This window comes from Anarrhichthys ocellatus, unplaced genomic scaffold, assembly GCF_004355925.1.
Source record: "Anarrhichthys ocellatus isolate YVR2014 unplaced genomic scaffold, GSC_Weel_1.0 scaffold16, whole genome shotgun sequence".
Taxonomy (NCBI): Eukaryota; Metazoa; Chordata; class Actinopteri; order Perciformes; family Anarhichadidae; genus Anarrhichthys; species Anarrhichthys ocellatus.
The window spans coordinates 2,643,161-2,670,471 of record NW_022280046.1 but is presented as its reverse complement, the minus strand read 5'-3'; the positions used below and the strand labels follow the sequence as shown (position 1 = coordinate 2,670,471).

The 27,311-nt window shown below is 40.9% G+C and overlaps 1 protein-coding gene across 1 annotated transcript in view; it reads right to left on the bottom strand.

Moving 5' to 3' along the window:
• trabd2a (TraB domain containing 2A) overlaps nucleotides 1-27,311 on the bottom strand; it is a 54,171-nt gene that overhangs the window by 5,714 nt on the left and 21,146 nt on the right. The window contains exons 3-5 of the mRNA XM_031855755.1: nucleotides 23,431-23,577; nucleotides 22,775-22,949; nucleotides 3,362-3,452 (exon numbers count right to left, since the gene is read on the bottom strand). Coding sequence (XP_031711615.1) covers nucleotides 3,362-3,452; nucleotides 22,775-22,949; nucleotides 23,431-23,577 — 413 coding nt within the window. The remainder of the gene's footprint in view (nucleotides 1-3,361; nucleotides 3,453-22,774; nucleotides 22,950-23,430; nucleotides 23,578-27,311) is intronic.

The window sequence follows — 27,311 nt, the reverse complement described above, 5'->3', positions numbered from 1 at the left end:
ACACACACACACACACACACACACACACACACACACACACACACACAAGAACACAGATCTGCAATGAGATAGCCACCCGCGGAGTCTGCTATGGTAGACTGCACTACATGAAAAAAATAGACAGCCCCAGTGAATAAGGAACATCACTGAGCATATTTTTTTTCCTTAAACTGAAGAATCTAAACATGAGATCTCTACAGCTATCCGACCACCACAGTGCACACGGAGAGTTGGTTCACCACCGTCGACTTAAAGGACGCATATTTTCATGTCAAGGTGGCTCTGAAACAAAGGAAATTCTTGCGTCTTTCACTTTCCAGGGAATAGCCTACCGGTACAACAGGCTGCTGTTCAGCTATTCTGTTGGCTCTCCGCAACTTCAGCAGATGTGTGGATGTGACACTGCAGCCACTGCACGACCGTTGCATGAGTGTCTTCTTTTATCTTGAAGACTTCATCATCATGGCCAAGTCCAGAGAATGCGATATGTTCGACAAGGGTCAATTGGTCTTACTCCAGTTGAGGTTTGCGGTCAACTGGAAGCAGAGCACAACAACCCTCAGCCACTCCAACAGGTGGCTGGGGGTTGTGTTCAATGTGTGCAGTTTGCGGTCCACTCTATCGGAACACAGATAAACAGCCCCGCAGCAAACAGTTGGCAAACTGTGTGATGATGACTGTATTGACCATCATGCAGATTTGCAGTGTCCTTGGTCCTCCACCACTTCAGGCCCCTTATATGGGGGAAACACGTGATGATGAGGACCAACAACTGCACCGTGGTGGTCTGCACAGGCAGGGCGTGGTTCAGCCCGCAGCCCTGCTGGGTCATTCCTTGACTGGAGAACAGGGGTGCCCAACTCATGTCTAGAGGCGGAACCCTACCAGATGAGTGGAGGCTTCCCACCAAGGTGGTGAAGCAGATTTGGACATGGTTCAGGAAAATCCTGATCCACTCCTGAGGGTGGACACATTTGCACCAAAGTGCCATGGCCAAGAAAGCCACTTTCCCCGCCTTTATCCGACTCATCCCTTACATGTTGGAGAAAGTGAGGGAGGAGCAGGTGTCCAAGCTAGCCACTCTGCATCGTGGTATGCAGAAATGACTCAGATAATGGCGGGCCAGCCCTGGAACATCCCCCAGTTCTGGGGTGTTCTGTCTCAGGAGGCTGGTGCGATAGGCGTATTGCCCACTCTGGGACATCCTCTCCAGGCTTTGTTCCTGAGAAGGATAGGCTGAGGGGGTCTGTTGACTCCTGAAAGGTTAGGCCATGGCTCTACCAGCTAATTTACATACTACCTGACTGCGATGACTCACATCTAGCTGGTCAAGATTAGTGTGGTTGGGTCTGTGGTATGTTGCAGCAGGGCGTGCATTAATCGGGCTCTTCCCACCATGCCCATAGAGTCCAGTTGAGGACAGAGCCTGTGTGAGTTAGAATGGATGTAACAGTATTGTAACCCCAGTTATATAAGCAAAAGCAGAGCCCTCGACCAAGGGGGACCTGTCGCTCCTACGTCACTCACTGAAGAGGGTGTAGGATGGCAGACAGCTGGGTGTGCTGCATTATATACTGCGGGGTCCACACGTACTTGCGTAGAGTCCACTATATGGCTCTACCTGTGCTTATAGAACTAGGGTTACAATATTGTAACCTTCGTTTTGATGAATGATCGCGGTCAGCTCTCATTGCTGTGACAACCGCATTGTTTTATTGCTTCACAGTAACAGCCATCCCATGTTTCGCCAGTTGAATGCTTTTCATGTAAAGCAGTATGCATTTGGTATGCATTAGCAGTAACTTAATACAGCTCTGATACAGCCTTGGGACAGTGAACAGCAAACAATGCATCGTTTCTTGTAAATCCCTCACATATTTGAGAGCAATTCGATTTGAGTGCAGGAATGGCAGACTCCGCCTGTTACAATGGAAAATATGATAATATGATATGATAAATAGCATCAAAAACAGGGCTTGATTCCATGAAAATCCTAAAGATTATAACTTGAAAGCTCATTGAGTTAACAGCATCCTTGTTTAAGACTAACAATGATACACTAGTTTAAACCAATGGGAACAACAAATAGCCAATTCATGTAAAGCTCACTGTTGGTAATATAATAACAGTTAAGTTTATAATTCTCCTGCTGAAAGTTTAAAGGCAATGAAAGTCCTTTGTATCAACTGTAAAAACAACAGCGCTCTGAATCTCACTATTTCTTTTCTTTTCTTTGATCACCAACTTCCACACCAAAATGAGCCCTTTATGTGATAAATAGATTAGTGGTTCACTCTCCATTGTCAATAGTACAGGTAAAGTAATAAATTATGATGAGACGATAAAATAATACTGATGTTCAGGAACACTTGGGGAAAGTGAGAATCCCTCAATGGATAACTACTGAGCGCAGTTTTTCCTTATTTGCAGACAATGCATTTCTCACAAGGGCCGAAGCAGAACTTGAACATCTGTTTCAGGTCTGCAAATGAACACAGACCAACTATGGAGTTGTGCTTACTGGGAAAATGATTTCCCATTTGAAATCCAGTGAAAAAGTTGAAAGGAATATATTCAAGTCAGGGCCATGAGACAGTGGTTGCCCTGTAAAATGTGGCATGGAAATGAAACCCTACACCGATTTAAGTGATAAAGTATGGGCCTTGGACTTTTACAGAATCATGTTTTCAGAAGAAGTCATCATGTGCAACAGCTATGGTGAAACATGATATCTTCTGCCTAGTTTTCCATCCGTGATCTCTGTATTTCTCACTTTCTCAGTCTCTCCTGTCATCTCTTGTTACTCAGACATTTCTTCTGCTTTTTATGGAGGTTTTTCATTTAAAAAAATTGCTGGAACAAAAATGGCCCTGAGAAAACCAATCATTTAAATATTCTTTCATCATACATCATTATAGGTAATGTTGAATTTTTTGTGTACAATTTAAGGTTTGTCTCATGTCTGGATTTGTACCTAAATCTGGTTTACCAGCAATTTACCCTTCCCCATCATTAGTGAAACTAAAGCTTTTTCCATTTCAGCAAACACTATTCTACAATTTTAAGATTTTTAGCATTTTATCTCACGAACATAAAACATAAACTCAGTGTTGATAAAATTACAAGAAAAAGATTTCTTTGATTTCAGGAGGATAGATTGCAGTCATCTTGTCAAGTAAAGTCAGATGGCGATTCGTTAAATATGCACATCTATTGTCATGATAAATCACAAAAAGCAGGTCGTTAAATGTGTTGCTAGAGATACCTGTGTGTGTGTGTGTGTGTGTGTGTGTGTGTGTGTGTGTGGGAGGTGTGTGTGTGTGGGGGGATTAAGGGCATTTTAGGCATTTTAGCATTGTACCTGTTTACGGGCTTCCCAGCAGGGGTGTGCTCCACATCATATCCCTGGCGACGAAGCACATCAATGACTGTATTGTTGCCAAGAAAGTGACCTGCGACCAAAAAAAGAAAAGTGATGACCTCCCCTTCCAAATGCTAATGATTAGGTACTGCAAGCAAATTGACAGAGCCAGGCTAGTTGTTTCCCCGGCTTTTAGTCTTTATGCTAAGCTATGCTAACCACCTTATGGCGCATTATCGATCTTCTCGTCTAAATCTTGGCAAGGAAGTAAATCAGGTTATTTCCCAAAATGTTGAACTATTTCTTTCCTCTTGCATCCTTTCATACTTGTGCTGTGTCCAAAACAATAAAGTGCTCGACTTTTCTTTGCTTTCTATTTCCTACTTTTACACCTGCTGATTTACACCCTTTCCATTCAGCACCACCTCTCTTCAGCTTTTTCCTCTGCTACTTTTGTTTCATAGACTATCCTTTGTTTCATTTCTCTTCATCTCTTTGTCTCTCTTTCTCTGTCCTTGATGATTCTTCATCCGCCCTTATATCAGCCATTTTTTCTCCCTCCTCCATTTTCATCTCTCCATTCTCCTTCTTCCGTATCTCTAACTTCCCCTCTTCCCCTCTTCCTCGCTCCTGACCCTCTCAGCTCCGGGAAGTGGGGGCATTGAGGCTTCAGGTTGCCATGTCAAGAGGTCTCCATTCTTCCCCTTACTCTGACAAGGGGGAGCAGGGGCCCATTGTTTGGGCCTGTTCGGCCGTGGCACCACAGAGCTGTGTAAACAATGAGCCCCGGCACTTTAATCTGGCCCAGAGCCATCGATAGAGAGAGGTTGGCCTCGATTCACTATGGGTGCCATCATGCTGCCTCATCTCTAGAACTAATAAGTGTTGGCTAAAACTATGTCCCAGTGTGTAATAACCATGGAAGAGGACTGAGGGGTACTACTGAAAAGTGCAACATTTGACAAAATGTAATAACCTTTTTAACTAGTATTTTTGGTAAATGCAAGTGATGTTTGTCTGCTTAGCAACTCGAGGAACACTGTCCCAAAATAATAAAGTCTGATGGACCCTTTAAAACCTGATGGTCAGGTGGTGAGTTAAATGAATAACCAGCAGCTTTTAAACTCTCCGTGGGACTTGGAAACCAGACAGAGAGACAGAGTTTCCCAGCCTGCCCACGTTTAGAAACAACTCAGTGTGATTTATGTGAGTTTACTTCAGAGGATTAAGGTGGGACAAATGAAGCTGTTCGGCACAATGTAGGGCCACAGAAGGGTGGGCGGAATTCAAAACTTCAAAGGGACACACACACACATACAAATTCGTATACACACGCAAATTTTAATAGGAGGTAAACCATCAAAGCTGATGTGTCCCCAAAGGATTCAATGTGTTTTTGGGGACCGAGTCTGGAAAAAAACCTCTCTGCTATTATATGCTTGAGACAAGAGAAGGAGATATTTAAATAACCCTTCGGCACAAAACAAAAAACAAACGAAACGGTTATAAGGGGTCTGATGAATTGCCAAAACAAGTCCAAACCCCACTTCGAAAAATTGGAAGAAGCTTTTTTTTAGGAGATCAAAAATGACACCCTGTTTTTTTGAGAGAACCTATTTTGGGAAAAAAGTTATGGAAATTTGACAAACAAAAGACTAAAGGATGACTTTAATGGAGGTAATTTGTTATGACCAGCAGTCCACCTTAACAAAAAAAAGGTTTTTTACTTGGAAAAAAAAGGCAGAACCTGCAGCCGGCCTTTGCACCGATGTCACGGAATTAAAAACAACAACGAATTCAGACACCTTTGATTAAAAATGATTGATGCCACGGAAAAAGGCAGAAAGTAGTAACAGAAAATTATGTTTTAGAAGGTCTGCATTTTCCTGAAACGAGGCCTTGTGTATGATGTAGCCTTTGGCAACTGACCCGAACTTTGGGGCCTAAATATGTCAGGTGATTCGTGACAACTACATCTCTCTGTTTCTCTCTCATACTGCTAATACTTGCTACCAAGTAATACATTAGTCTGTGTTTCTGTCAGAAAGAAAGAAACCTCATGCAATCCTGGATGAATATTGTTCCTCAGCCTATGGAAGGGCATTCATTTTTTCTGCAGAATACAAAAAAACACTATCTAAATAGCAATGTCTGTGCGGTCAAACACTGAGAAGACTGTGGTGAGAAAACACCTGCGCCTCCTTTTCCTACAGCGACACAGCAAGCATCAATGCCTGGGTTAGTGAGGACATTTTTAGATCATTGGGAGCCACACAGTGACTCACTGCACATAGCAAAACTACTTCCACATTTAATACTTCTACATTTGCTTCAAAACAAAACACACATGATAAAAATGCTAACATTGTGGCGCTAACTCGTAAATAAAGTTGCATTCTTCCATGCAGTGTTAAGTTTAGTTCTGCTACGCTGGTTTCAAGGAAAATCAAAATATAACAGACATTTTTTCTGGTTATTGGTTTTCACATGGCAAATCTAAATAAAAACGTTTCTTTGTACTCCAGCTATAAACATTTGATGTTATTGCTGAGTATAACTTCCCTCTCCACACTACATAACGTCAATAAATAAATTCAAATTGATTTGATTTGGACATTATTACAGTTTTCCAAGTTAAGGCCCAAAATGTGTCACATCAGTGTTGCTTTAGGTTCCCGACATAAGAAATAGAAGGAGTCATATCCGTTCAGGCTCCTACTAGAAACTAGAAACAGGCCTGCAGACCATAGTTGAGGCCCAACCCCCTGGTTAAGAAGCCCACTTCTGGAGTGACATCTGACATATATTTCCACAGATTATTTATTTAGGCCAATTTCATACATTTTAAAACTATAAAATATCAAAATATGTACATCAATGCACAATATGTAGACTGTATGTCTTTCCAGGAGCAGTGAGATGGCAGAGATAATGACCAGGGACAGACCTGAAAGCTCTCATTCACAGCTAACTCCCTACACGCAGCGACATTCATATATGGCACCACTGAGTCACAGATTAGCTCATGTCATGGTTATAGAAACTTACAGAGTTGGTATGTGTGGTACTGAACTTTTCAATGAAGTGACAGCGCTTATAACAGTCTATAAGTGTCGACTATTTGGAGGAAACACAATTGCTGCCTAGATCCAGGAAGTGGGACTTTCTTATACCGCACAGAAGTTGTGTGGGAGGTGAAGGTACTGTTGGACTGTAAGGCTGCATGTACAAAGCACACAACTTTTACACCAGACACCAGGGTTCATGTCCTGTGCTCCATGTGTTATTAGCATAAGGATTCTAAAACATTTGGTTACTGTTGCGGAAAAATTGTTTTACTTAAAATAACCAAAAAAATCTTTGCAAAAAACAATCATTTTGCAGATACTGTACTAAATTCATTCTCCACCCTTCAAATATAACAGTTGTTTTTTTTGTGTGTTTTTCTTATGGAGAAAAATTGGACTACAAATTGCATTTTGCAACCCTGTTGTACAGTGACAAACCCTTGCCACACACATGCCGAAGCAAAGTTGTTGTTAATTAATGTAATTTTTGGAGACAGGGGTTGATAATTGAAATAAGTCTACTTCTTCTATATCACATCTGGAATTGATGATGCTGGCTTTGTTTTTAGACTTTTTATGAATGTCTTTTAGCATGAGATGATGTCACTTGACTTACAATATAAGATTTGCATGTAAAAAAAACAGTTGAAAGAAATGGAATTGTAAGTTAGAAAACAGGTCACTTATGTTGTAAGGAAAGTGAAATTATCTCGTTATCGGCGTACAGAAAGGTTTCCTTCAAGTTAAATACAAACCGTTCTGCACACCTGTACTTAGTAAGAGGAACACCAGATGAGAACCACAAGAGTATCCGTCCTTAGGAAGACATCCAGTCTCCACAATCAGCGGCTCACATTATTAAGAACATATGGTAAGTCTTAAATAGCGTTCCTTTTCCATACACATCGATATTTACATTACAACTTGTAACCACTGCCCAAGCAGCAGTTCTCATAACATTACGGCATGTTGGATAAACAAATGCTACAGGCAGTACCGAGGCCATTCTGAGCCCGTGCAGCCATTGCTAGCATATTCCCTGCTAGTGCGCTATTACCACCACGACTAAGATCTGAATAAAGATGACAGTGAGGTGTCTGGTACTTTCTTTAGTCTATAGTGTTTTAGTTGCCAATAACATGAAGCCACAAACTTTTGGCTTGAATACGCCTTGCCACTGGCCAATTTCTATTCTTGTGTAGATATTTGACACGGCCGTGGTTTTAGGAACATAAATTACACACGCAGGAAGAGAGCTGTTAAAAAAAGAGAGTTAAGCTACTCAAACTATTATCAAAACTAAATAATAGAGTGACGTTTAGGATTTGACATTTCTAGGACATCGGATGTACTAACCAGCCAAAGATTTTACTGGAAAATCATTGTATTGGCTCAGCGAGTTGCTAACAGTCGAGCAAAAGCTCAGGGTCTTCAACAGTCAAGGAGACGAAGCCATCCATAAAAGTGACAGGCATGTCAAAGACAAGTAACAGAAAAACTATTGGTTTTCCACTGGCATAGACATCACACAGCCAACCTCCTGTTTTGCAGCTAAATGAAGGCTCATATCAAATGTCTGGAAAAACAGGCTCTGCTTAGATAGCACTTCTTCTTATTCCTGCTTAAATCATACTGTTTTAAGTCTTTGATGGACAGTCTGTTCACCCCTCTATTAAAATCTCAACCTCACCTATTAGCAGGCAAGTGCGAAAGGAACAGGGCACTGTTGCTCTCAGAAATTAGACAATATGATAAAATACTATCAAACAGGTTGAGAGTCATTATGAGGTATTATAATGTAATCTATCAGTCTTTACTTCATTCTTTAATCATTTGTGGTAAAATACATCAAATTTTTGGTAGCATTCAGTTGAACATACTGTATTTTTGTACAATCATTGAAATCAGCTCTTGGCAGCACTAGAGTAGTCATGGGATTACCAAAGTCCTTTGGATTCATCCTATTGGGACCATGAACGTACACAATTGCAATCTGTGAAATAGCTGTTTCGATGTTTCAGTATGGACGTGGGACAGTATGGAAGTGGTAAACCCCCCGACCAACTGACATTGGCATCCCCAGAGCCACTGTGCTAAAATGTTGGATGGTGACAGGAATACAGGAATCAAGCAGAGAAGCACTAAGTGCTTTATGTTAACATATCTTAACCGCAATTCAATTACTGGATAGCAGCAGTTAATGTTGTTTTTTTCAGACTTTGATAATTTATGTAACGTAGCCAACTTGTGGTGTTGAGACCTAAGAGCCTCTTAATGTTAATATAATATTTATCCTAGCAGGCACCAAGATTCTTTACCACTGGATGGGTCTTGCAAAAATTGTTTCAAAAATGGACGTTTTCGCCTGGAATCAATTTAGGATGATGTTACTTGCAACTATATGTTGTCATTTTGATCCAAACTCTGCAGGATAAGGATATGCTTAATATAATAGCATAGGAGAGAACATCGGGAGCCAAAACCAAGATATGTTAGGTTAAATGTGTCTGCATAAAAGCCTGAAAATTCAGCTTTGGTCACAAGAAAAACAAATCTTGCACTGTCATTGGTTTTAACCACTCCAAAACCTACAGCACACTCAATTTTACCTCCAATCTGTTGCATCTCTCAATCCTCCCTTCTCTGTATTCTATCTCATAAAAATTAAATGGTACTTTTGTGCATTTCAAAAAACATAGATTGATGAAGAAAGAGTGAAGTCCAGTTTTAGGTTGAAACTACTGACAGCCAAACTAAACCTCCACATGTTTTAGTGCTTCTGCTGCTCGGCCGTTAATGACCTACTGTATGGACCTTGTTTCTGAGCATGATGTCATCATTTCCTCAAGTCAAATGAACATTTTAAATCTACATTTTTGAGCACACCCTTAGACAAAACACTTTGGTCGTTTGCAGTATCTACAAAGGGAGCTACGGTGTTAGCATGGCTAAATATCTCATCTATCTTGTGTTAACATTCAGTTCTGGTTGATTTTGGTTCTTTTTAATGACTTTATGTGCATTCAGTTTTGCCTTTGTCTTGCATCATTTAAACCGTCTTTACCCAACACGCATGGTCAATTGTCTGACTTGTCATTTTGCAAATTTGATACTGTGCAAAGCTGCCAGGGACCCAAAATACAATACAAAATGACAGAGGCCTATAAAAATGTACATGTTTTTATATGATAATCACAACTCTTAAAACAGTTCAATGTTGTAAAAAATATTGTTTCACTATCCATGCACAAAAATACAGAAGAGACATTTATAAAACTATAATATAGCCGTATTACAGGTAAAGTGAATTTATCCCAACTCGTTCTTGTTCCTCTTTTATTGAAAGTCTATCTGTGCCATTCTAATTCACTGAATAAATTAACAATTATGTTTTTAGATTTCCTTTAAAAAAACGTTTTTGTGGTCTACAGAAATAAATGTAGACACTACGAGAAAGCCCACATCAGCACTATCAACTGCTTTGCTCAGCTTGTCTCTGTACAATATATATAAATAAAGTTATGTTACTAGAAATAAAAACATACTCAGGGTATTCAGAGATTGCTCCTTAGGGTTAAATCATATTTTTATGGGATTTATTAATATTTGTTCGTGCATATCCATCTTAATTTTTGATACTGGAGGTTTCATTGATACCATTTAAAAGAAAATGTGATTTAGTGTAAGTGACGGTTTGTATTTTATGTCAACTGCTGCTATTATACCTCATAAATTGCCAAAATGAAATGCATTTGATAATCTGTTATGACTTCCTGAGTGTAAGATACCGGCGATATGAGAAAGCTGTGAACACACCGGTGATATGGTTGTATGACTTTGAAAAGACCCAAAACAGCAAGCAGAGAGCACAAACACAACTCTGTTCCGTGAAATAAGCCTTTCTTAAGTCAAGCCAAAGAATGCTAACACCTCAACCACCACCAAAACATTTCTCTTTGGGTTTCTCTCAGCCATAGTGAGACGCACAGTTCAGAAACAGGCTGAATTCAATAGGTCATTCCTTTATTGTCAAATTGATACGATCTCTATTTCGTAAACAGACACAGGCTGTTGAAAGAGAGATGGAGGGAAGACGAAAAACAAGTTGATGCAAAAACAACATCGGGACTCAGACAAAAAACCAAACAGTTCAAGACAGACAGAAGCAGAGACAAAGGGAATGAGGGCTGATGCCAGTGGTTGAATTTAACATGGAAAGAAGAAGAAGAACAGGAATAGAGACAAAGAGAAAAGGCATGCAAAACAATACAGGAATGTTAAGACGTCAGATGCCAGACTGTGATGGCTGAGGATAACAGCATCCTGCCTTTGGTTCAGGGCTTAAACACCTCTCTATTGAGACTGTGTAGACTGTATCTTGACACAGTGCCCATGTAAAGTCTGCTATACAAAACAGGAGTGGAGCCGGTGCTGCTTGAAGTGATATCTTAGTTTGGTATGCAGGTTTTCCAACCATTTCCAAAGCAGAACCATGGAGACAGGGTCTAGAAAATGACCTTTGAAGAGATACAAAAAAGTACATTTCTTTTTAAAAAAAGAGTCAGAACTTCTCACCTCTAAAAGTCCTAAATCATTAACTTTAAAACATACAGTAGATGTTATTGTAGCAGAGGAAATGTGAGTCGTTGCTTTCTTCACCTCCACCTCATCTGTAGTTATCACATATCAGGACACCTTGTTTATCTGGGCAAATGTGTTATTATTAAGTAGAATCATCTCAATGTTTCTGGAACTAATGTCCCTGCCGCAGACAAATGTTGATGACTGATGTTCTGTTAAAAAAGCATCTAAGTTAAATGTATTATGGGTAGTATTTGGGGGATGTGCCCAGAATGATGGGAGAGGTGGTTTGTTTAGCTTACAAAGAAATCTTCATGAGTAAAATTGCAAAGAACAAATGTATAATTTGCCGCAGCTTTATGTTCACTTGTGGAAATTAAAGATACGGATTATTAAACATGCCCACATTTTTGTCACTTTGTCTTTTTACATGAATTATGTTTCGCCGTGTTTATCGTCAGGGTAAAAACAGGAAAAATTGTCTGCACAAGTTCTCTTGAGATCGTGCTGAGCAACTTCAGCTTTGAATTTATGCTAAAATAAATGAGAAACAGAGCACATAAGAGGCCTGTGGTGTGAGGTTGTTTTTTAAATAAACTCACATTCAAAATTTGTGGTGGCACACAGCACTCTGGAGCCGTGTTAGGGTTTACATCTGTCAGACTGCAATAGTCTCTACACTCGCCTCAGTTTTGCTCTTTCTGCCAAGAAATTATGGCGCTTGAGCACACACCAGCTCATTCACTGTGGCCATATGAAACAGTGATCAAAGTTAGAAAATTCAGTAAAAGTGAGCAGTTCTTAAACCAGAGCACTGCTAGCTCTGAATGTCCCTGCAACTGAATGTCTCCTTTTCACCTAGAAATACTGTCTCAGAGAATATCCATATGATAAAAGAAAAGAGATTTTAAAAGCAGTTTAAGGGGGGGTACCTGCCCACCTGACCTCAGGTCGGCTGAGTTTTTTATATTGACTCTGAAGTGCCGTACAAAATCGTCAATTTGCATACTAACTGTAGGTGTAACACAAATGTAGTGATGTAAAAAGCACAATGAGTATGAATCTAAAGTTTTATAAAAGTAAAACTCTTCGTAAATGTACTTCACTGATCAGATCCAATTCAGGAAAAGTCCTTTGAGTGTTTGAATTCTCTTCACTTCGAGTCTATTTTTTCAAGTGCAAGTCTACTTTGTTTCTGCCTGTGTCAGTAGAGCATGTTAGATTAACTTTTTGGTATCAATAAAGTATCTGTGAAAAATGAGACAATTCTTCTTCTTCAGTTTGACATTACCACAGAGAAATCTACATTTGGAATACAACATGTGTATTGTTCTGATAGATATGTCTGATAACTATTCTGAGGGGTTGTGAGATGGTTAACAGGATAGGAATGCAGAACATTTTTGCAGCACAAAATGTAATTTATTTTCGGATAATGTTTTCTAATCTTTGCATTTTGCTCACGAATTACTGGATAATTGTACATCGTTATGCTCAAATAAAATGATCTCAGTCTTTGGTTGCAATGGCCACCACACATAATGCAATTTTTGGGTTACAAGCCCAAAACAAAGTTGTGAAGCCCTGTGATGGACCATACTGACTGAATGAGGCTTCACACACTGCAGAGTTGAAGGATGCATTGTGGGTTCAAAAGGACTAGATTGGCATCAGTAAAACCATTAGTCTAAAACAGCACCAACAAGTTTTGAATTAATCCGAAGTGAACTTATCTAGGAAATTGAGAACGTTTTCTACCAAGCAACACAACCGGCTGTGTTATATTTAAATCAATTGCAGACTGTTATGCGCTGGAGGTTTGATCGCAATCTTTCAGCTCGTTCAACCAGCAGGAGTTCTGAGACAGAACAGTGTTTCTTTTCCTCAAACGTGTTTCTTTTGCTCGTCCCAACCTTCCAAAACAGTATTCCTTCAGTTTGCATTTTGCGGCCTCCACTTATAACACATGATCCCGGGCCAGCCTCGCTTCCTGCTGCGAGTCTCTGCTCAGCCTTTCATTTATCTCAGTACAGAAAGAAAATACCAATGGGGAGTCGGATGCAAGCTCACTCTTTAAAAAGCATTCCACATCGTAGTTTTTCTCAGATGTTTTCCTCACAGAGCTTCCATCGAAAACACGTGGCTTAGGGGGCAATTTTGTGCCTATTTAATTTGAATAATCTGCCAGAGATCTTGTTGATGTCAAATGAGGCCTGCAGATCATCTGTGATCTATGTCTAGATTATAACTAAGAGCAGATCCAAAGGCTCTGTTTCTGGCTGTGTTATCTTACCCGATCTCCCCCTATGTCACTGTTTAAGTCTTTTTTTCTTCTTTTTATCCTCCTTTCCTGGCAGATTTAGTTACTATGACAGAAACATGTGTCTCTCTTTGTCAATTACCAAACCTCCGTTCATCCCATTTCCTCCCAAATCATTCTGTCCTCTATCCCTCACTTACTAGTTAACTAGAGTTCTGGATAACACAGTGAGAGTGAGCTTAGCTGTCCAAAAAGTCTCTTGCCTCCCTGCAAATACTTCACAATGAAGCATGGACAACTTTTACATCTGTGCCAACTACTGAAACAGCCTGAACAAAAAACGGAAAATCATATTTCTTTAATTACACTCTCTCATTTGCTGCAGACCTTTATTTTTGTAAAATTAAGTTATAAAACCTACTACAGTAATTGAAAATAAAACTGAGCCTGTTAGTGTTGAATGCAGACGATTATATTGCTATTGCTGCATCAACGTGGCATCACACAATTACACAAAGCTCTATTTTTGCCCTAACCCTAACCCTTATAAGATATATAAAAGTTATATTTATATATGCTCTTTGGCACCCCAGAATCCTGCATGCATTCACACAGCTTGTGTGACGATGCACATAAGCCGTGCATATTCATAGAGCGAACCAGAAAACTCTCCACCCCAATGAAACAAAACAGTATTCGATAACTCCAGGGAGAGAGGGAGAGAGTAGAAGCCACTAATCACACAAGTCATGTTTTCCTCTGTCTCTTCATATCTTCATCCCCTCTGGGCAGTGTGTTATGTTTTACCTCCAAAACGAAAAGGGACTGGCCTGCATAACAATTCCCACTCAGAATCATCAATAGATGCACTGCTGCTTGCTAGTTACGTATATAATTGTCCTTACCCTTTTCCTTTCATATAGAAGTGAGGTATTTGTGGCCTTGGGCAGGCCTGTTAAGAGCCAGTTCCAGGTGTATACGGAAATACTGTTGAGTTTGAATGGGGTCAGGGGTGAGGAGTTCAACTCTTTCAATAAATCAAAACAAGCTGTTGTGACAAGGTTTCCCTGCTGTGACTGGGAGAGAAGTGTGGGCTGTATGAAATATGTCTTTCAAGTGCAGAGATGGAGGCCTTTGACCCGATGAGTGCAACAAAATGTATGTGTTTAGGTGCCTTTCACTCAGCAGCTTAACAGCCAGTTAGTTTTTCAGAGCGGCTGACATGTTTATCCTCCAATTTAAGAACAGACAGAGATGTACCACATGATACGTTGCAGATGCTCCTGACATGTTAACATCGCACTGGTAAAATGTGTTTCACGGTTGTATGGGATGTATTTAGGATTGTAAATATGTAAGATAATATTTCACCTCTGAAGAGGAAGAAGATCAAGAGGAAGCTCTATACAGACGGACTAGAAAAACAGGGACACGTGGTCAGTTGTTCAGTGTTTCACATCCCATAAAAGATGAAGAATTGTACTGTCACTGATTGGATTTTAGTTTTAGTAAATGAACTGAGTAATATGTAATATGAGCTACATGTAATATCAAGATATAGATCAGAATATGTATGTAATATCTATTTATTTACTTGCAGGAGTGATTCCTAGGAAACAATGCATACATGATGCAATCCGGCATGACCGTTGTAATTCTATCTCAACTCTCCCACAGTCGTATCAAGTTAAATTGCTGCTAATGCAAACCAAACATTTGTTTACTAGTTTGCATTAAAGGCATTTAACTGGCGAAACACTGATTATTGACTGACTTCTTCATCCCCATTGAAATCTTGAGGATTATCCAGTAAAAACCCAGTAAAATCCCATTTATAGTAAAAAAGACCATAGAGCGGAATATGCTTTAGGGCGGGCTTAAAGGTCGACCAGAGCCGTATACGGCGTCTCTACGTCACTCCTCCGCATTTCAAATATGGTAACTTTCATTTTTCTGGCTGCAAAAAGCCAAGATGGCGTCAGCCATAATCCAAGATGGTGACGGATAAATCGCAGAACTCAAGGCTTCAAAACTGCAGTTCCCAAACCAATGGGTGACGTCACAATGTCTCTGTCTACTTCTTACATACAGTCTGTTCGATTATCTTACTATAAAGCAAGGAATCTGTGTGAATCTATGAACGGCTCTTCAGGCCTCTGCAGACTGAGTCGAGTAAGTCGTCTGTAGCGGACAAACTCGTTGATTGACGTTCACTTTTGCTGCTGGATGCTGGACACGCTAACGTTACAACCAAACTCGTCTTCACTCCCCTGGAGTCGATGAGCCATGAGCGGTTCTCGACAATGCTGCAACCAGCACTTCCTTGGGGGCAAGCAATCAGCCTGCAGCTTCAAGCGCAAACTCTTGAGGAATAGGGGACATTTTTATAAGCTGACGTTCGTGCGAGCTTTTTTGCACCCAAATGACGCATATACTTTGGCATCGCTAGAGGATGCAAAAGAAATACTGTGTGTTGTTTTTCATTGAGCATTTTCTGTTCAAATACCCCTATTGGCTGGACATTATTTGTCAGTGCCTTTAAAAATGTGAATGAACACTGAAATAATCCCTGTTTTCTCATCTTCCACTTCAGCGGTTGATTTTTGGCTGTTATGATGTTTGTCTCTATTCCAGTAAAAAAAATAATTCAACAAGATGTTACATTCAAAACTGCAACTGTTTTTTTTTAAGGAAAAATGTGTCACGCAAATTTAAATGCAGGACTTAATCCAGGTTTGGCAGACGTTTCGCCCCTGCCTGCTCACTTCCCTACCAAGTGTGTGGTAGGTCTGGTCTGGATTTTAATGGTGCTGTATGACATGTGTGTACTCATGTCAGCGACTGCCCCAAACAGTTGTAAACTGGCTGTTTATGAGGGTGAGGTGCTGTGAAAAAAGCACCACGTTTCTGACTTTCACACCATCTGGGGAAGAAAGAAAAGCAAAAGAGGGCAGCAACCACAGTGATGTAGTGCTCGGTGTGAAAACACACTGGAGGGATTCTGGCCAGGTATGTGTGAGAATTAGCCCGGGGATATAAATAGGAATGTCCAGTCAATCAGCTATAACTCTGAGCCTACAATCTTATGTACACAGGGGTAGTTAAAGCATGGTTTATGTACAAGATGCATTTGATAGACATCTATTTAATGTTGTCTAAATTCTCTTATGACTGCTTGCTAAATAAATTGAAATCATCTTATTCCAAACTGTCTGACAGTATAATGTACTGTATATTCTGCACCAGTTTGTTCCAACTCTTTATTGGAGATATAAGATGTTTATACTGAGGGCTATGCTCCATGTGTTTTTTGGCTGCACCATTCAGTCCAATGGAAATATTCTAGTTGCTTTGTGCAAACTTTTAGACACATTTTCCAACATATATGGCATGTTTGTGAGCTTTAGAAACTTTGAGATCACTAGATTTAAAAATAAAAGTCTGTGGGTTTAAAACAAAGTTTGGCTGCACTGCGTGCCACCTGGGCATGGGTCACCAGTGATGACAGAAGAATAATTAAAAAGTGAAAAACTGCTGTTGTCTCTTTGTTTGCTCTTTTTTTCTCAGAAAATATATAGGATCAGATGCGCAAGGGGACTGTGCACCAGAAATAACTTACAAAATACCACCTTTGACACTCGTTACGTCATATTTATTTTTGACTATTACACATATAAATGTAAATTTGGTTCAGTCAGTACACGGTGCTGACTCTTAAACTGCAGTAGAGTATTAAGTGACTATTTCCCCGCTCCAGTACCGACAGCTATCCACACACTGACAAGTCAAGGTGCTTTGTGTGAGTTATGAGTTCATGTCAAGCTCTGTCATGAGCCGGAGCTCCATTTATTACAGTCTACCCACCACACTAAACAGCTCACTAACCGAGGGGTATTCACTTTAGCGTGGCCCTACCAACCTAAATAGCAAAAGATCCAAAGGTGAACCGTAATTGTCTGTGAAAAGAGTCAAACATGTCAAAGTACAGTAACAGTCAGAGCCTGTCAACCACACTGGCAATTACACCACCACAAATATTCAAATTTGTGGTTTTGGAGCGGAGTCTGAGGGGAATCACAATGTGCTAAGCAGCTTGGGGTTGAGAAACATTGATGCATTCAAGTTCAGCCTGGAGGGGGAAGAAAAGTCAAGAATAGCCGGCAGAAATGAAGGCCTCAGCCATCAGTAAACATATCATTTTATTAAAGTCAAGAGTGCCAGGGTATGGCAGAGATTATACAGGGAACATGGGTTGAGATTGTACACATGGATTGGGTTACTGTACCTATAGAGCGCAGCAATAACCGCTTCCATATGCCTGCCTGAACATATGGCGCTTTTTAAACATCATCCTTTACGTTGAGTGATGGCCGTGGTATTTCAGACAAACAGATAGAGGGGGGGAGACAAATTTCCAGGAGGTATTTACTTACAGTACAGTAAAGTATAGTGAGGCATGACAATACCCTAAAGTCAGAGCAGGGTAAGAGCGGGCAGCGGTTTCGTTATACATGGGAACACTGGAAAAAAAACTTAATTTCTGCCCCAATGGATACAACTAGAGCGCTTTATGTTTAGTTACTCCTTCAAAAATACTGCAGGCCTGCTGAGATTCAAACGCTTCCTGACAGAGTGTAAGAACTGGCAAGTCTCATCTGTCATAAATACTACTTCAGCCAGCAAGCAAAGCTTTGTTGCTTATCAAAAACCCACCAGCACCGAAAGCTTGCCAAATTCCAAAACTGCTGTCAGGACCTTTTTGTTCAACAATAGTTGCGTGTGGATGTCAGTAAAAGTCGAGGCAACTGTTCTGTTACCCTACTGACCCCTTTTTAGTTTAATCTAGCGCGGAGGCTGAAGGCTGAAGGCTATTCAGGGAAAACTGGTATAAGGAACTTAGTGTTACATGCTATGTTTCTTATTCTATTAATCTCACAACGCCCACATAATAGTAAATAAACTGCTGGGTGGTCATCACGGGCGTGCGCTACATAAACACAACACTGGTGTAAGCAGCTCCTATCATCTCCCAGTCAGTCTCTCTTTCTCTTTGTTCTTGTCTCACTTAGACAGACACACCAAAATGAAAGTGAGTGTACGGTGGGTGGGCGAAGAAAGACAGCAAGTGTGCAGCGAGTGAGAAGCGAGAGGCATAGAAGGATGTGTGTGTTCCTCTGGGCCGACCAGTGACCACTTCTGTTTGTTTGACTGCTGCCTCTCTGACCACCACTCTGACCAGACCGCTGCAAAAACAACGTTTCTCCAACAGCAAGGGCTGGGATGCAAAACTGGTCATTCTGGTGAGTCTGGATACAACCAAATAACCTATATCTTAGAATTAATATGAAGTTATATATAGGAGGACTCATTACTAGTTATAAGATTTGGCTGACTTTGAATTGAATACTTAATTTTAATTGGAAAATCTCTCAAATAGTTTCTCACAAACAAACGCTGCTAAATGTCTCTATGATATGACAAAAAAATGTATAGATATACATACATATATATATTTTATGATGACTTGAGACATGGTCCACAAAGTGCACTAAGATACTCAAAGAAAACTAGACAGTGGGAGAATGAGTGCATGGCTCTGTGTGCGTGCTGCGTGTTGTGCTGTAAGCGCATGCGAAATCATTTAGGGTTAGAAAATGTTAGCTCTGGTTTGGCAGTGTGCGACAGTCGACCATTAATGCTTTCTCCGTAAACAATTTCCACAAAAATAAATTCACGAAATATTTCTTTCCCCATAGACACAGACAAACATTTATCCATTTTTCTTCACTACTGTTATACTTCTAATACTACATGATCGTATTTGTGTGGGGTTCAGCTTCTTTCAATTACAATTTTATAACATTTCTGCTTCATATGACAAGATATGATTCAACTACAGGTCAAGATTGGTGATCTACAAGAGGAGCATTGTGTTTTACTGCAGCAAAAGATAATTCATTTAAAAAAAAAGATGAATGATGCAGGTTCATCATCACATTTATATGATGCTCTTTCTGGCAAAGACGTTTACAGTGCTTCCCTTATCAGATTACAAGTTGTTGCAGTGTACTTTTTTCAGATGCTTAGTGTCATCAATCCTGACAAACATGAATGAGGCTTCCACAAACACTAAATCTTTGCGAGTATAGTTTCCTTCAGTGAAGCGCAATCTGCATCCAACCAGGCAAATTGACAGGGAATAAATTATGGTGTACAAACTGTTTTGTTAACTTGTTGTGGCAATAAAACCTATTATGGGGGAAAATGGAAACCCTCAAAGATTTTCCAGATAGGTCAGTGGGGAATCTGCAGGCCAACCTCTGCAGGCTAATGGGATCATTACTGGAGAAGACAAGTATGATACATATGTGGCTTTTTCCTCTGAATCCCATTTAGTTTGAAGTCTGGATGAATTTCAAGTAATCATAATTTACCTAAAGCTTGCAGCATTGCAATTTTATGTTCGTTTCTGGTCAGAAACGAACATAAAATTGTTTCTGGCAACACCTCAGACTGACACTTTAGTAAATCATTAACTAAAAAAAATACAAAAAGCTCAATAATCACATCCTGAATCTGTCAAGACGTCCTTTTGCAAAGATTCGGAGAGACATGAGATGGTCACTGATAAGACTGCTCTCACACCTGACTGCAACATGGAAGTTGAGTACGCCGACATAATGGGCTCCTTTGTAGTGTGTGTGTGTGTGTGTGTGTGTGTGTGTGTCCTCTGACCCCTCCAGGGATAATTAGGGACATATTTTTCTCCGATCTGTCTTGGGGGCTGGGGAGTGTGTGTGTGTGTGTACATTTGTGTGTGTGTGTGTGTGTGTTCATGCATATGCACATGTGCGTGCAACCTAATGTGCCCCATCCCGTTCCTTGAACATGCCGATCCAACCTGCCCTCCGTATGTCTAAGACTCGTGCTTCTGGGCTGATTGCCCGTATCACTTTCACTCACCGGCTCACACACACATTCAAACACACACGCACATACAGTCACATACACACAGAGGCACACACCTTTTTAGACCAAGCCCTTGTAAAGGCACCTCCTCAGGGACGCGTCGTGAAATGTACTCCTTGTTAGGGTTTGTGTGTGTGTGTGTGTGTGTCTGCTTTTCCTCAGCTGTTTCCTGTCAGCTCTGAGGCCAACAGACTGTGAAGGCCTCTCTCTCTGCTCCAACTTTGCAGCGTCTCTGCTTCTAAATGACCAAAGAAACTTTGGTGGAGGATGTTTCTGACGATGTCATCACAAGGAAAATCTGACTGTGAAGTTGATCGCACTAAAATGTGATCCCCTCTCCTCCATACATATCCCATAACAAGCTAAATCTAATTTGGGGCAAGCAGATTCTTTCCAATGTGTATGCACCCTTCACTGTAAAAATATCACACATTTTCTTAAGGCTTTTAAGGTTCCATTGACACATCAACTAAAAGTCCATATTGTGCCATTAATGAGTGAGTGTGATGAACTACAAACCTATGACTGCAAAATGGACATAATTCAAGCGTTAAGCTGTGGTACGTTTTAATCAAATTACAATGGTGACACAATTATTTCTTTACATCCGATGAGAGCTTTATGATGAATGGTGACATTGTCCCTTTCTTTGGTACATTGTCTAATGTCAAGATATTTGTTTATTCGTCATATAGTTCAGTTTTGCATTGAAAGTGTAATAAATAAAGTTTGATTGGAATCGATTTATGAACACTTGAATTTGTATTACCTTGAGTGGAAGTCATATTAAGTAATTATTTACAACACAGGGAAAATTACCAATAAATCAATAAGTGAAAAATAATTAGAGCTGCTATGATTAGTCAACGAGTCAGTCAATAAGTGAAATAACAACTATATTGATAACTGATTAATCGTAAGAAAAGTGATACATTTAGTTATTTGTTCTGTGTCATATTTGACAGAAAACTAAATAAATTTGCATTTTGGTATGTTGTTAAATGAAACAAACAATTTCAATACATCGGTTTGGCCTGTAGACATTTTCGGATAGACAAAAGTATTTATTGAATGATTGAGAAGATAATCGATTGTGAAAGTAATTGTCAGTTGCAGCACTATCTTACTGAATGTCTACTTCTTGGTGCACATACCCTTCTAGAAACATAATACAGTTTAGAGAAACCTGGCCACAATAATTCAAACTAGTTTTTCAATGACATGGTCATTTACCTGCAGATGTCATTTGCACTTATGTATCTTTAGGTTTGTATTCTCTTCTGCTATTCAGTGCATAATTACTTTGAACTTCTGCACTTAAAGATGTCTTACCTTTGGCTTTTGGTTTTTATGTGTGCTTCAAAGATGTTACATTTTTGACGTTACATGTAAAGCACTATCTCGTGTGGAAAGGGTTAAATGTTTGGAATGACCAAAAATTGCAAAATAGCCCTGTCTTCTTATTCTTGTCTATTAGGTAAGAACAATGCTTTGATTAAACAACCAAAGGCCGAACAAACCAATAGATTTCCCCAGAACAAAGACTGTCCAACCAAGAAACATGATTATGCACACACACACACACACACACACACACACACACACACACACATACACACACAAAGAGGCATCCGTGCTTCAGTAGACGACTTTCTGGAATCGTCTTTGCTGTTATCTGTTCCCTTTATACTCCCTGTTTTAAGTCAAGTCTCTTATCAGGCTCTTGTGAGGTGGCTGCATAGTTATAGAGGAATTCAAAGAATTGAACTGACATTTCTAAAACTCTGTGAAAGCACTCAAACAGACCAGATGTCTGTTTCTGGTCAGTCCTGAGCTGATAAAAAGGATGTTTTATTGAGCTTCTGCTTGAGAGAAACACCCAACACGACACTGTTTCATCTGGACACTCAGCTGATAAAGCTGTAGATCAATGGTTTCGTCTAGTCTAGTTTAGCGAAGTCAGCTAAGCCGCTGAGCTGAGCTGCTTTTCAACAGAAGAGGAAAATGTGTATTTGTCATAAAAAGTAAGTCAAATGTTTTGGGAAACATTGTGAAAGATAATAGTCACATCCAATACAGAAAAGGATTGTGGAAATGTTGTTGTGTGTTTTTTTTTTTTTATACAATTGAATAATATAATTTTTAATGGGAAAGGAGCCTTGCAGATTAGAGAGAGAAAGCTAATCAGTGAGTTCCACCTCTCTGATCAACCGGGATTTCTGTCCCCTTTTTTCATGTTTTCTCTTTGTCTACAAGAGTTTTGTTAAGCTGCTCAGTTTGTTAAGCTGTCCTTTGCAGAAGTGCCCTCGTAACAAAAAGAGGAATTTAAGTCATTTTGTTGGAGAGATAAAAGTAATCTTATTGAGTGCTTTGATGAACGGAGACTAAACAAAGACCTAAAATACCTTCTTCTTAGTCTGACATTTTAGCCTGAAACACTGGCATCTCTGGAGATAATCATTTAATACCACTGAAATATTATACTTTGTTTCTATATCCCTTTTCATTCATTTCTAGTACATCGTTAGCACCAACCTGCTCCAAAGGCGAAAAAGAAGCTCTTGTCAGGGTGTTCCTCTAGCAGTGCCTTGACCCTCTTCCCCATCCTCTCATTCCTCTTGTAGATGAGCTCTTGTCGAAAGTAGCTGTCTATTTCCTGGGCGGTCACCTGCTCGCTGGGTGGCAGTGTCACATTATTGAAGTTAGGGACCTAGAGGGTGAAAGGGGTTGATGGTTCAGTCAAGCCCACAAAGGGGAAAAGGAGAAGAGGGAGAGGGAGATTTCTTTTGTTTTGCGTTTCCCAGCGCTTTTCATTCAATTTTCACACAGTAAAAGAAACTCTGAAAACACATTAAAATGTGTATTCAAACTGACCAAGGTGAACTGGGATTGCTGGGCGGAAGAATAGCAAACATAATAGAGAGAAAGACAAGGCACGGATAATGGAAGGAAGAACAGAAGAAGTAAATTGGCGATAGAGAAGCTGATAGAAGGGATGGTGTAGGAGGAGGTGTGGGGGATGAAAGGTGGCCAGAGGGTTAGGGGTGAAGGTAAAAGGTCAAGGGTCGTGTCACTGGGACACTCCAAAAGGTCAAGGGGTCAAAATTACTCTTAGCTTATTAACTACATTGAAAGTCGTTAAAGTTCACTGCTACATAAGAAAAAATAAGATAAGATGAGATGAGACTGACCTGTGAGGTGTCATGATTGAAGATGATGGAGTTGAGATCTCCACAGTTGTAGTGTCTGATGAGGTCTTCGGTGGTGTACGGGACCTGTAGGCTTCCTGCCCTCAAAGACTCCTGCTGTAATAACGTCTGGTTCAGGGCAAAGATCACCTAGAATGAGACACTGGCAATTAGTTTATATGTTTTTTACCCTGATGGAACCCCCCAAAGACTCTCTGGTCTCATAGTTGTATATTGATCCAGCGAAAAGCAAGTAAATGTATGTGTATGTACAACAATTATAATTAATAATGCACGACTTTGCTCATGATCACCTGTTTCACCTCTAAAACTCATACAATTATGAATATGTTCGCTCAAGTTAAAAAACGTCCTTGAGTTTAAAATGACTTAAGTAGTTTAAAACTACTCAAGGAAGTAATGTTGCTCATGCTCTGGCACTTGAACGGGGATTATAGAAGGAAGCTGTGATATTAACTGACAAAAATGAAAAAAAAATAGGTTTGAATTCAACAACATTTGTTTCCTCTGTTACAGTCGATCACAGATGCAAACCTATCCAAACAAGACCAACAGTCTCCTGCCATGTTGGCCGGATTGTATTAATCATCTGGGGACCAGGAATCCGTCGAGTAGTTATTGAGATATTTCAGTCTGGACCAGTGGTGGGCCGTCAACTGACTGACCGACCAACCAACCGACATTTCCATCCCTAGAGCCACGTGGCTAGCGTGGCCATAATTCACACATGCAATCCGCACATATCTTTTTGTTACACCTTCTCGAGTGACAGAAACCTTGATGTGATCTAAAACCCAAACCGGAGGTTAACAGAGTGAAATACTTTAGATTTACTGAACTATATAGCAAAGGAGACAGTTTGAGTTGTGCCTGCCGAACCCCTCCGTGCTCTGCTGCAGAGACTCGGCTTTTGTGTGAGCGTGAAATCAGCCAGTGTTTGGTGAGAGGGCCCTGGTGAGCCTGCCGCCTGTGATCAGTACCGCGAGGACACACATATGCATAAATGCACACAAATACACGTGAACACATACACACACTCTGAAGGTCCTATGGGGTCTGCGCATAGGCGACCGAGACGGACACACAAAGAAACCACCGCCACTCACCTCAGCACATGCTCTCCCTCTGATCTCCCCGCCATGCACACACACACACGCACGCACGCATGCACGCACGCACGCACGCACACACGCACACACACACACACACACACACACACATACTCACACACACACACACACACACACGCACACCTTTCACCCTGCAAGCCATTGATCTTGAGCCCCATAAAAGAGGAAAGTTTGTATGGCTTATTTGTTTCTCAATGGGAGGAATCAGTCAAAGTGAAGATGTGTTTTGTCAGCTGTGGAACTATGTAAATGTGTCTACAGTACGTCTGCATGTTTTTACAATTCAGTGTGCATGTGTGTACGTATTTGTCTGTGTGTGTGTGTGCGCGTGTGCACTTTCAGATCTTTGTCAAATGAATTCTGTATTGATATGCATACCCGTACGCCAACCCAAACGGCTGTTTTTTTTTTGTTCATGTTCTGCTTTCTAAGGTGCTCTGATGACACTTTTCTCTGTCGGCTGGCCCATTGTGGGAGCCTCGGTGCAGCAGAGGAGAGGAGGAGATGAGGGCAGCCTGGAGCAGATGCCTTCTTGTCAGGGGACAAAGAACCCCTCCGTCACCCTCTCTTCTCGTCTCCCCTGCGCTCCCTCCAGCTTTCATCGGCCGCGCATCAAAGTAGCGCTCTGCATATGAAAAGGGCCCCGTCTTTATGCCACGCAAATTAGCCTATCGCGCCCCTCCCCGACTCATTTCACAAAAAAACACCCTCACATCTGTGCCACGTCCGTGAAGGAAGGCTCTCATCTGCAAGGTCTCCCCTTTTTCTCAGCTCTCTCCTCTCCTCTTTCTCCGCTCGCCGTGCCTTTCAGCCCCTTAAATTATGGCTGTTGAGGGAGGAGGAGGGAGAGCAGGGGGAGAGAGAGAGGGGGGGGATCAGTCATAGCCGGCTAAAAAGAAAGAGAGTTAAAAAAAGGGGGAGGTTAAGGGATGGAAAGAGATAGACAGGAAGAAAACACAAGCGAGAAAGTGAGGGAGGATATACAGAAAACAGGAGCAGAGCGAAAGAAAGAAAACCTTAATGAATGATTTCTTTCTTTCCACTGTGATCCTCCTCTTCTGTTAGTGCACTGTGGGTCAGCGGGTGCATTTTCCCACTCGGCTCCTTTCATCAGGTCCCCCTGTTTCTTCTTCTCCTCCACTCCCCCCCCCCACCCCCCATCCCGCCCCCTCCAGCACGCACACACACAGACACACCCCTTGCTGATATCAAAGCAAGCGGAGCCAATAAAAGTCAATAATTGTCCTTTGTTAGGAAAACCCCCCCCCCCCCCCCCTTGTTGAGGTGGAGTGGGGTGGGTGTGTGCATCCAGAGCAAACATCATCACAGTCAGATTCCCACATGTGGAGATTTGAAGTGTTCGGAGTCTCAGCTGAAAAAAAAAAACTCTCGCTGCTCTCGCTCTGAAGCACGTTGCCTTCGTTTGAGATTTGCAAGAAAAGTAGCGAGCATGCTTTGGGGAATATCTTTGAGAGGAGGATACATTAATTGCATTCATGAAACGGTTGATCAATTTCCAAAAACCCTTCGCCTGTTGAGAACAGTAATATCAATTCATCAACGGTACGCACGAGGGCCTAATATCAATTTGCCAGCAGCGGCATCATTAGAAGTGAGATGTGTCAAACTGTTTCACACAGTTCCACAAAAAGCCGACTACACACTGAACACAAGCACCTGCGCTGTACAACTGCATCAGTGATGCAGCATAGTGAGTAGTAGCGCTCTGCCTTATTATTTGAAAATCATTATTTCAACATCTAGTGATCTGGTCAAATTCAGATTTCATAGACTTTAAGCACAGCGGACTATTTGAATTCATTGTTCTACTCCACTGAGGTCTCACAAATGTTCACGTCATTGGGCTTATTATCGAGCTGATATCAAGTAGTCTGAACATTTTCATTGCAACGGCAACAAATCTGAGCCGTCACTCGAGTGAGGCAGAAGGGCCCCGCCATAAATTAGCAGAACAACGTCAATCTGGCAAACCAGTTGAGAATTCGAGGATAAAATATGAACTTTTTACAGTTTGTTTTAGTTGTAATTCATTCCAACTAGTTTGCTTTACAACTGACAGCACTGTTGAGCACAAAACCCACTTTTAACAGCAGGACAGGATTACGGCACGACAGCCTGCACCGCTCTAACGCAGCTCAACACCCGGCTGCTTTCATGCTACTTCAGTTCCCTCCCCAGTATAAGGCATTTAATATCAGTGTGTCAGCAACACATTTTGTCAGTATATAAATGTATAGTGAACGTAAACTGCCCATGAGGTCCTGTCACTGAATGAATCTGGTGCAATGGGAGCAGCATATAAACACAGAGATAAACTCCGTGTATGGTAAATTATTCTGATTGGAAGTGCTGGCAAAGGACTTGGAGAATGTTTTCAGTAACTTAATTTCCTATTTAATTTTGATAAGGAACTAAAGAGAAGCATGTGTGCGCCTGCATGCAGCTATTGTTCTATCGATGTGTTTTCTCTTGTTTTTCTGACTTGTGTGCGTGTCTCCAGGTTGAGTTTCATAAAAGGTAGCCTGTCCACACTGTGTTGACCAACCATGTGCTCAGGCAGCCACACACACAAAACACACAGCACTTGCAGCCCTGGCTATCTCCCAAATATAAATGAAGACTTCCAACAGCTCGTCTGTTTCCTACTGACTCGCTGATGCTATCAGAGTAATGCAACTCTGACTCGCTCTGTCCTTCATATTACACTCACAT